The sequence below is a fragment of the Typopeltis vanoorti genome, chromosome 16, assembly GCF_054136105.1.
Source record: "Typopeltis vanoorti isolate ZY-2024b chromosome 16, IOZ_Tvanoo_1.0, whole genome shotgun sequence".
Classification (NCBI taxonomy): Eukaryota; Metazoa; Arthropoda; class Arachnida; order Uropygi; family Thelyphonidae; genus Typopeltis; species Typopeltis vanoorti.
The window spans coordinates 34,517,061-34,528,595 of record NC_143564.1 but is presented as its reverse complement, the minus strand read 5'-3'; the positions used below and the strand labels follow the sequence as shown (position 1 = coordinate 34,528,595).

The 11,535-nt window shown below is 36.1% G+C and overlaps 1 protein-coding gene across 4 annotated transcripts in view; it reads left to right on the top strand.

Moving 5' to 3' along the window:
* The first annotated feature begins 1,489 nt into the window (after nucleotides 1–1,489).
* LOC150097944 (coiled-coil domain-containing protein 169-like) overlaps nucleotides 1,490–11,535 on the top strand; it is a 113,735-nt gene continuing 103,689 nt past the window's right edge. For 2 of the 4 annotated variants that reach the window (XM_090406021.1, XM_090406017.1), the window contains exon 1: nucleotides 1,490–1,570. In XM_090406021.1, coding sequence (XP_090262147.1) covers nucleotides 1,566–1,570 — 5 coding nt within the window. In that variant the 5' untranslated portion in view covers nucleotides 1,490–1,565. Of the gene's footprint in view, nucleotides 1,571–1,877; nucleotides 2,453–3,241; nucleotides 3,322–11,535 lie in introns of those variants that run through there. The other 2 variants (XM_090406018.1, XM_090406019.1) reach the window with 2 other exon arrangements.

Genomic DNA, 11,535 nt, shown 5'->3' with positions numbered 1-11,535 from the left:
TAAGTTAACATCCAAAGGAGGAAGAAGAAGAAGGTCATCTGAGAGATATGAAAACGGCCGATTTACAGCGTATCCTTGCAAGCATAGAGACATTGAACTCTGCGAAATGGACCACGATTGGGAACGGAGTGCGAACGTGAAAAGGAGTGTAATGGCATCTATTCGACCTTACACTGAACTCCTTAAAGAAAGAAAAAGAAAATCTAGGCAGTTAACACTGGGTACTTAAAAAAAAAAAAAATGCAGGTGATCCGAAACCAGGAACTTCAACATAGAATGTAATATCTTTTCGAAGTTTCATATTTTTTGTATATAATTTCGTTTTGTTTTCGTTATTAATAATTTTATTTTAACAAATATATATGTATGTATTATCAAAGCTTTAACACGTTCATTGCCAATCAGGCGATGCGAGTTCTCACCAAACGGCCGATCACGCGTTATCGCGTTGACGTCGCTAACTAAATAAAAAAATAAATAAAATTTGGCCACCACACGAAATTCCAATTTTCAGCTTGGCAATGAATGATATCGCGCGATCACGCGGTGCGAGTTCTCACCAAACGGCAGATCACGCGTTATCGCGTGGACGTCGCTAACTAAATAAAAAAATTAAAAAAAATTTTGTCACCACACGAAATTCCAATTTTCAGCTTGGCAACGAAAGTGTTAAATATAATAATGTTACACATACTTAATGTGCATATTTTTTGACTGCGCCGAACATAAGTTCATGCCTCCCATTAAAATTTAGTTCGTTGTCAGATTCGGTTTAAGCTCGTTTTTTCAGGAACGGAACTGAGGTGCAAACCGAGGGCTGCCTGTACTGTCTACTCTTACACTGATTGGAGAATTCCGTACTCAGTCGGTTTCGACGATGCCTTTTGGTCAGTAATTCCTTTGTTCTAATCCTGTATAGGATACGAAGAATCTTTGTTAGTCTTTTCAAATGAAAGTGAATATACTGGTTCTTACGGAAGCGGAAGGATGTTTCTTCATAGATAATCAATATTTTTTTTTTTTTTTATCCCGCAACCTGACAGGACAACACAATTTACACCTACGAATATACAGTATATTTAGTCATAATACTAACCACCTTTTTCCTAAATATGATCAGTCAATCTGGGCATTATGAGCTTTAATCGTTGTAAGTACAGAGGAGGAGCATAATAAAATGTTGACACATATTACTTTTCAGAAAGCAGTACAAAGCAGTGATGATTGTTATGTCATCTATATTCCTTCTTAATTTTATTGCTTTATATGAAGAAAATAAATCCTTGTCAAAAGTTATAGTACTTTATATTAAGCTCTGCAGGAAATTATATTCTTGTTTAATCTTTTATCCAAGGAATAGTACTTTCTGATTCTAGCTGAATGAAAGTGAACACTGGTGTGCATACGTAGGGTAGATGTCTGTACCTGCATATGAAATGTAAACAAACCTGTCGCATAGCAACATGTATTCTAGAAGACAAAACAGAGATTTAGTAATTAACCGCGAATTAACACCAGAAAAAACGTTAGAAAACTTAAGAGCAGACATTGAAAATGAACAAAAAATGACGTGAGTATTAGGATGAATCCTCCTATAATTTCTTATAATTTTACTTATTTATTATATATATATACCGTATATATTAAGTTTCGCTCCGTGTTGTTTAGTGAGTGTAATACTAGTGATTTTAAGTGCCGCAATATTAGCACAATTTTTATTGTCGGCATTTAAAAATAACATAAAGAAATTTAAACAAAGTTTTTTTTTTTTAAAAAAAAAAAAGGTTATATATTTAAAAGTTGAATCTTGGAAAAGAGATGGCGTTTTTAAATTTGAATTATGATATTGTATATAGGAGTAAGAAGTGTGTGTCGCAAGCAGAGTTCTTTAGAGGGTTTGGTAATAGTCGTCTGGAAAATCCGATGAATTTATAAGGGCTTCCCAATTGTGAACTCCAGAGATTGAAATGGTTTTGAATTTGACCCGAAAAATATTCTCCAATGATTATCACGTTCGCTATTACAGCAGTTTAACTTGGAGCTGTTTTCGACGTGTTTATTGTAGGAAATTTGTTTTCTTGGCAAATATTATTAGACCAAATCGCAATAAATACCATGCATCCAAAACGGAGTTTGTACTTAGCATCATTTCCATATTCCTTTTGATGTTTGAACTCTAGTTTAAAGCAAAAATTAACACGGCCATACATTTGTCTGGAAGAAGAAGAATTTTTTATGCATACGGAAAAGGCGCATATAAAATTCCGGGAAGTTTTCGAAATACGTATACAAAGCACTAAGAAAAATTGTTTCGATAGTTGCAGGAGTGAGATGGATGGGAGAGGCAGAAAACCGAGTGTCCTGGAAAACCATGGGAGACCTTCGTCCAGCAGTGGACAGAACCAAAAGGTTGAAGAAGGAGAAGATTTTATGCTGGCCTTGGCCTATGAAGGTATTATCATTTGCGAACCTACATACATACATCTCGCCCTTTCTTTGGTGACATTACAAAGCTAAAGATAACTACTAAGCATTCTGCTAACCATTTAATTGCCCATTATTCTTCATCCATGAGTATATCACTAAACTCATCAATACGTGAAATTTTTTTCTCAGAGATTTTCTGTCTTTCAGTTTTCTTTTGAAGCAATCAGAAGAAACTGTCTCTTCCATATTATTATGCATTCTTTTAGTTCCAATAACCTGTTACTTCTACATTAGTATTTTTATCTTTCCAATAAAAACCTTTTCTACTCACCATAAGTACAACATGTCAAATGTATGTTTTTTCATATATTTTGTTTAATTCCATGTCTCGAACTCATAGTTCAGTGTGGACTATACCTACAATTTTGTTATTCTTATTTTAGTTGTTCCAGATATCAGTATTAATTAAAGAATAATTTATTATATTAGAATGCTTCATTTGCCTTTGTAATTCTTTTTTTTTTGTTTTGTTACTGTTTTTTTTTTTTTATCTCATTATTATTACACTCAAATGTAAGTTTTAGCATTTCAGATGAAATGTTAATACTTACATTTAACATAATAAATATAAATAATTTAACATAATAAAACTTATATTTAAGAACATTCCATCAGATATTCTTAAATTTTTTTTATTGTTGTTTGCTTATCATAGATTTCATTTTAGTTAAATTACCATTAATATTTGGATTGCAGGAAATTTAGGAGGCCATGGAATTGGGTGTGATGATGGACAGAGAGTAGAAGTTCAATAGACATATTGCAATGGTTGGTAAAATAGCTCAAAGGATTACTTGGATGTTGTAAAATACACTAACAAGTGAAGATAGAGAGGTCATTATTAATTATTAATTTATTAATTCTTATAAATCCTTATTTATAAGGATTATGATTGAGCTGCATCTTGACTACTGTGCATAGATTTTGTCACCTAGGTTTTTTGTTAATCAGGAGATGGTGGAGAAGATCCAGAGATGAGTGACCAAGCTGGTGATATATCTATGGAATGATCCCTATGAGAATACTCTTTCTTTTAAGATTACACAGCGGTCAGCATTCATAGTTAAGAAATTATGGAGACACAACACACATGTTAAAATAATTACTTTACTTAATATTAGGAAAGTAACTTTCAACATTTCGACCTCAGTATTGAGGTCATCATCAGGAAAATACATATGTATAAGATCCATGCTACTGCACTTTACAAAGGTAAAATGAATCTAACTGCTCATTAATCTTCAGGGGCGAATGCTGGTCTTGAAGTTCACGCTTGCTCTTGTTATCATTCAGGGAGTGAGAGGTGTGATTTAAGTCTGATTAGTGGAATAATGAATTACTGACCATTTAAAATTATATATTTAGAAATTTATGTACATTTAATCATACGAATACAACATTTATTTTACAAATGATATTCTATCTTTTTCAATTTAGCTACTTGAATACAAATTCTACCCTACAGTTCTTCTTTATGAACTGGCCAATAACATCGTCATAAAAAGTTGATTGCAACTTAATTTTCCCGAGCAACATGCACACTTGTAAAGGCTGGCTGAAGCTCACTGGTTAGAGCTATGTTGACTGCGTATGACCTGTGTTTAAGCAAAAGAGTGAGACGACCTGAGATGGCTATGCGCACACATGAAATCACAGTGCTGCTGCGAGGACCTGGAAGCTTCTACAACTGAGCAAGCCAAGGTAGCTTCGACTAGACGAGCAAGCATTGGCTTTGATATACACAACGCAAAGCTCAATTATTGCCACGCAAGCTTAAGACATATTCTGTCTACAAAAATAAAATCCTAAATGGAAATCTTATTAATGTATGCATTTATTAACAAATAAATATTACTTCTTTCTCAATGAGCTTACGCAGCAAGCATAGCACGTATGGAGAATTCGCCTCTGTTAATCTTTTACTGTTGTGTTCCTATGAGAATAGACTGAAGGTACATGGAACTGCAAAGTTTAGTTGATGGGAGGAAATGAGGAGGGCCTTGATAGAAAGTTATATGTTATTAAAGAGGTTTTGTAAGATTGGCACAAAGGAAATTTTTCAATACATGGCGAATAAGAGCGAACTAAAAGTCATTCTTGGAAGTTGCATAAGAGTGTGGTTAGTGTGTTGGCTACTTGGAAAGTAGTAAGTGAATGGAATGGAATGGCAAAATTAGTTGTGAGTGCTCTGACAATGAATGAGTTTAAGGTAAGGTCTGGTAGGTATTGTGTGTATAAAGGTTAGCATTGGTCTCTCACAATGTATTCTGATTCCATACCAGTATAATGATAATAGTATCTTCATGGAGTGCTAGAAGTGTAAATGAGTTTAAGGTTCAATATGACAGATGTATTGCTCAATGCACAAGACCTCCCATGATGAGTCCTTTGACTCCAATAATAATAATTATATCTCAATCATGATTTCTACTTTTTTTGAATTGATTATTATAAACTTTCTGAGAGTCAAAGGACTCATCATGGGAGGTCTCATGCATATATCTATCACATTGAACCTTAAGCTCATTTACACTTGTGGTATTCACACTTCATTCCAGCAATCTATTCTACTCACCCACCACTCTTCAGAAAAATCCTCCTTGCTTCCCTCTTCACTACACTTTTACATGACTTCTAGGGATGGCCTTTTATTCTCCCCTCTTACCTTCCATTCTGTGTATAATTCCTTAGTATTAATCTAGTAAAATTCCCTTATTAACTTAAACATCTCCATCCTATATAGCATGACCTCCTATCAACCAAATCCTGCAATTTTCACTCTCTCAACCTTTTCCTATAACCAGCATTCCAGCATCCTGATATTGTTCTAATTACTATTTCTGGATTTCCAGAGTTTTCATCACATTGGAAACTAGGTAATAACCAAGCAAATTTTAGCACAGTTGTACATGTGTGTGGTCTTGCCAATTCTTTAGGCAATGGCATCTAAATCTCCTTATCCCACTTGTCAGCAAGTGTTGAAAAGATTATATAGCACACTGCTGTTATGACAAGGGCTCCTTGTTATAGCAGTGGTGTGCTACATAGTTTTCAACACTTGCTGCATAATTCCACTACATCCTTCCTTCGGCATGACTACTGTACTACCGTAACCATCCACCGCTGTCACCTTTCCATTATTATTATTCCTTTTTCTTGTCTCGAAGAAGAATTATCTTGAATTTTCTTTGTTCTGGCTGCTCAATCTCACCCTGCATGTTCTCTTTCTTAACCATGCTTTTCACTTTTCAGGCTTATTTTTCATACTCTTCATATATCTGATGACTGTGAACTGTCTTGTGCCTCCTCAATAATATATTTTACCACATTACCTCCTGATTTCACTGTTCATTCACTTAACTTCTATGCTCTGTGTATTTCCTTAACTTCTAGTTTAGTGCGTGTATCTTAATCAGTTCCCTTACCTACAGCAGGCAATTTCCTAAAAAATGGAAGGAGAGTAAGATAGTGCTATCACATAAAGGTGATGGTAGAATGAAAGTTAGACTATAGGTCAGTTTTGTATTTCTTTTGTAAATGTTAAGATTTTGGAGAAATTGGTAAGAACGTGTACACAGAATTGAGAAGATGAAGGTAATATTATTTATGCAGGCAGCATGGATTTATTAAGGAGTGCTCTTGTTTTAATAATCTAGTTATCTTTTATAATAGAGTAACAAGAACAGTGGATGAGGGTAAGGATTACACTGTCGTTTTTTTGGATATTGCAAAGGCATTTGCTAGGGTACAACATGACAAGGTGCTTTTTAACTGGCTTTCTGATAGATATCTGACAATTGTAAATGGGGGAGCAGTATCAGGGAGTAGTCAGGTTACAAGTGGGGGTTCTATGGGATTCAGTACTAAGACCATTGCTGTTTAATCTTTATGTCAGAGATATCACCATAAGACTACATGAAGATATTCAGTTGTGTGCAATTGATGTAAAGCTTAGGAGAATTATTAGTAATTGTATGGATGGTTTGGCTCTTCAAGAGGAAATGGGGATGGCGGTTTAATGCATTTAAATGTAAGATGTTGAAAATTTGAGATCTACAAATGAGATGCTTCACACTCACTTAGTGATGTTATCTGGAAGAAATGGATGAAGCAAGAATTTTAGGGTGAATGTAGATAGAAATTTGAAGTTCAGACGACATATTGCAAAAGTTGTGAAGACATATCAGAGAATTGCTCAGACTGTATTTGGATTTGTGTGTTCAGATTTAATCATCAAGATTTGAAGGGGATGTAATAACCTTGGAGAGGATATAGAGATGGATAACAAAAATGGTATCAGGACTGTACACTGTTGATTATGAGGACAGACTGAGGGCATGAAGACTGCACAGAAGACCAAGGCATGAATGAGACATTTAAGCTGTTGAAGGGTGGGTTGTTATCAGATTAACACTGGGGAGCTTTTTCATATTGTAGAATGAAGGAAAGGGAACTAGTACAAAGGGCCATCCATGGAGTTGCAAATAGAACTAGTGAGTAAAAGGGATAAGTAAGTTTTTTTGAACGGAGAGTGATAGGAGCATGGAATGCATTGCCTGAGAGAGTAATGAAAGTTCAGACAGTGGATTAGTTTGAAGATTGTTCAAATAAACTTTATGTTGACTAGCTGACCTCCCACAATGAGTCTTATGACTCCATGGAGATCAAGATAATAATACTATACTTCTACTACAGTTACTTTTATGCCATCTCCATTTATTGTCATTGTGGACATCTAAGGAGAGTCATAAAATTCATTGCAGGAGGCCCATCTTAGACAAAACAATGGTTAAACTTAATCATTATTCTATCAGCCTGTGTATGCCATGGTCCATCCCCACTAAACAAGCCACTTTTCAGCCTCCCACTCACCATCACCATTTTTAATTTTTCCTTTTACTTGCTACATAATGAAAGAACTTCTTAAGATTTCCTTTAGTGTGCTTAGCCAGTTTTGTTTCATAATCTGGTATTGTTTGCCTTAATGTACTTGTCACTTTTCTGGGCTGCAATTCGTACATTGCTTCATTACTCTTTTCTATGTATTTTCCCCACATCAGTTTATATGTTTCTTGGTTAATGACTGCTTACCCATTTAATTCTCACCGAAGTCAACTGTTGCTATGATATTACCTTTCAAAGCAGTATCATTGTAGGAAGATTTACAAGAGCACATGACTTTGCAGCTCTTCTTAGCTGTGCTGTGTTACTTGGAGTTGTCAAAGTTTATCATAATTCTCATGTGTGTGTTCTGCCCTGACAGAAACATCCACATTGCATACCACTTACATCACACCTACATGGTTGTTCTCTCTCACTAGCTTGGTTGACTACTGCATTTAAAGTCGTGTTGTCTGGTGTTATCTCAAATTCTGATGTGTTGAATCCTGAATCCCTTCCGTTTGACATACTGTCAAAAATAATTATCCCTCATCAATGTATAAAATGTATAAGGTCCCTTTCTGTTCAGGGCATCTATAACTCAGATGGAAACGAAAATTGGTTTGAAAGACCTTGGTTTAAATTCCCATCTAAGATATGAAGAAGCTTTATAATGGTAGCTGGTCTCATACAAAGGTGGTATTACCCCCCCCCCCCCATCTATCTAGAAAACTGAGGTTTTTCATTCTACAAACAAATCAGAAGAACACACACAAGTACTAGACAAAAATACTGCCCTTCATAGCCTTAGTTGTCTTCGACTGTATTTCCAAATAACAGCTTTTCCTCCTATATGATGTTCACTCCTTGTCCATCCATATTTAAAATTTCCCAAATTGATTATTTTCTTGTTGATTGAGTAATCAATTTATCAACACATTTTTAATCTTTTTTCTGTATCATCCAGTTCTGTAACAACATCCTACCATATGTTTTGTCCTGTTTGTCTCCATCTCACATTAGATAGCCTCAAAAACTGCCTTTTTGTAATCTCTGTATCTTCATCATTAAAAAACAAACAAACTAACATATCCTTTTGTATTCCATTCCGATTGCTGTATTCTCCTTCCTCCTATAATAACCCTCAACTTATGAGAATATATTTTTGAGCAGTTTGCATTGATTACTTATAAGTATCCTGTCCATTTACTTCTGATGCATTCAACATTTCTTTGCATTGTCGTTGTCATCATTAAATTCCTGATATATAAACTGCGTGGAGATGCGTGTGTGTGGGGGGGACACCATAATAGTACCACATGAAGATGCCACTAACTGCCTGTTGACATTCTTCCTCCAAATTAATCTATTATCTGTCAAGACTCCAGTATTATCAAATTTTATATTTCATTAATCTAAACTACTTCTTACTGTATCGATCCATCTAGATCCTGGTCTTCCTCTAGGTCTTTTTCTGCCATTATGGCAAAAGACATTTGTTTTGCTAATCTTTCTTCAGCCATTCTGTTAAAGTGACCATACCATTTGAGATTAATATGAAGCTGCCATTGATGCCATCTATTTAGTCCACTAATCTTACTCAGATCTGTGACCAGTCTTAGAAGTGTTTTATTTCCATCCTAGCTTTCAAATCCATTAGTTAAAATTGATTCAAACACTATCTTGTATGCAGCTTGTATTGCATTTGGACTAATTTCTTTCTCTTATTCCGTATAAATTTATTCATTTGATTTCCTACCATACCAGCTTTGCTAATTCTGTTGTCTGTTTGAAATTTGCTGGTCTGATTGGCTGAGTGTTTAGCATATCCGCTCGCCAGCGAAAAGGCTGCAGGGCTCGAATCCCGCTGTAAGCATGGATGTTTGTAATTGTGTGTGGAAATATTAGTGGTGGTGGTGGTGGGTAGATGGTGTTGGTGTAGTTGCAGTTTGTTGTAGTTTATGGATTGAGTGATGGAGACAGAGTTGTAGAGCCCTCCCTCGATGAGTCTTTGGAGTCTGGAGGTGTCACGTAATAATAATAATTTAATTTACATTTTTCACTAAAAATTGTACCTAAATATCTGTGTTCTACAGGTTAGTTGACATTTTCAACATTTTTGCCTACTTTCATTGTATTTGTCTTTTTATTGCTAATTTTCATACCAAATTTATTACAGCATTATTCCATTTAGTCAGGGAATCTTGCAGACTTGTACTGTGTTTATTTAGGAGGATAACATTATCTGCATAAGGTAAAGAGTTGGGATTAACATTTCCAATTTTGAAATCAGGTTTAATGCCACTTTCCTTTTTAACGTGATCCATATACAGGATGAATAACAGTGGACATATTTGATGTTAAATCTCGTAGACAGGCTTATACATTGGTTATGCATTATTACATCACTTAAGGAATTGAACAACGTAGATATGAATATAAATTAAATTACACTTTAATAAATATTTCTGATATTTCATCAACGTCACATTGCCATCTTCAAAAGGAACTTACAAAAAAAGGCATGTGCACGTAGGCACTACAACATGGTAACTGAGAATGAAGAGATGAAGCTATTGTTCTCCTAAAAGTCCTGATGGTGCCCTCTAGTGGGCTAAGTAGGTATTCTTGACCGTTGGGCTGAAGGTCTGCTGATGTAAGTCTCCCAAATTTGGGGCAGTCACATACAACCAAATTTGTTGAGGTTTGGGGAGTTTCTTAGGGCTGAGGCTGATTCCATAAATAGTCTTTCGAATTTGTATTTGCTATGGTGTATTACTGTAGCTTTCTTCCACCGTATTCTGTGGTGTTTATGGTCTGCAAGACCAGAATGGCTGTACTTGTGAAAACAGATGCAGTCCTTGTGTTCAGAAATTCTGATATTCGCTGTCCTGCCTGTTTGGCCAAAGTAAGACAGTTTACAGCTGCAAGGGACCTGGTATATACCAGGTAGGTCTAGAGGAAGTGGTTGGTCTTTAGTGAAGCAGATAAGGGATGCCAATTTTCTGTATGGCCTGTAACGGGAGGTCAGGTCATGTTTTTTTAAGATTTTGGTAATTTTTTCCGAGGTGCCTCGGATCTAGGGAATGGTGATGGATTTAGAGTAATCCTTGTTGTTGAGAGGGGAGGGGGGGGGAGGTGGTTTGTAGGGTTTAATATTTTTTGGATTTTTTTGGGGGGGTGGCGGCCATTGGCTGAGAAAGTGTTGAGGATGTGATTTAGTTCAGTGTTTAGGGCCATGTCGTTAGAACAGATTAGTTTAGTCCTGTTGTATAGTGTTTCACCACTCTATATTGTTGTGGGGGGATTATTGGTGAATGTATCTGCCTGTATAGGTGGGTTTTCTATAAACTGAGAAAACCAAGGTTCCATCAGGCTGGCAGGTGACTAGTGTGTCTAAGAAAGGGAGGCTGTTATTTTCCTCTTTTTCCAGGGTGAACTTGATTCTGGGGTGTTGGTTGTTTAAATGTGTTAATAAGGAGAGGAGTGTTTCAGAGCCATGTGGACAAATAGCAACATATCATCAACGTAGTGGAGCCATATGGTTGGTTTTTGTGGGGCAGAGGCTAAGGCTTTTTCTTCAAAGGTCTCCATAAAGAAATTGGCCACGGGTGGGGGAAAGTGGGGAACCCGTGGCTGTCCCCTCTATTTGTTTGTAGAATTTTCCCTGCCAAACGAAATAGCCTGAGTTCATTGTGAACTGAATAAGGAGAAGACGTCAAAGCTGACCATTATGTCAGTATGTTGGAGTGTAAGGTTTTCTATGCTGGCTTTGAAGTGGGCTGAGTTTTTTATGTGTGATTGTGTGTTGCCAGTATAATGTGTGAGCTCTTTGGACAGATGTTTAGCTAATTTGTATGTGGGGGAATCAATGCCATCCACTATGGGACGTAATGGCACATTTTCTTTATGTATTTTTGGGAGTCTGTAAATATGGGGGGGGAGTATAGAGTTAAACGGCTTTAATCTGTTGGTAACTCTACAATCAAATAGAGGGGACAGCCATGGGTTCCCCACTGTCCCCACCCTTGGCCAATTTCTTTATGGAGACCTTTGAAGAAAAAGCCTTAGCCTCTGCCCCACAAAAACCAACCATATGGCTTCGCTACGTTGATGATGTGTTTGCTATTTGGCCACATGGCTCTGAAACACTCCTCTCCTTCTTAA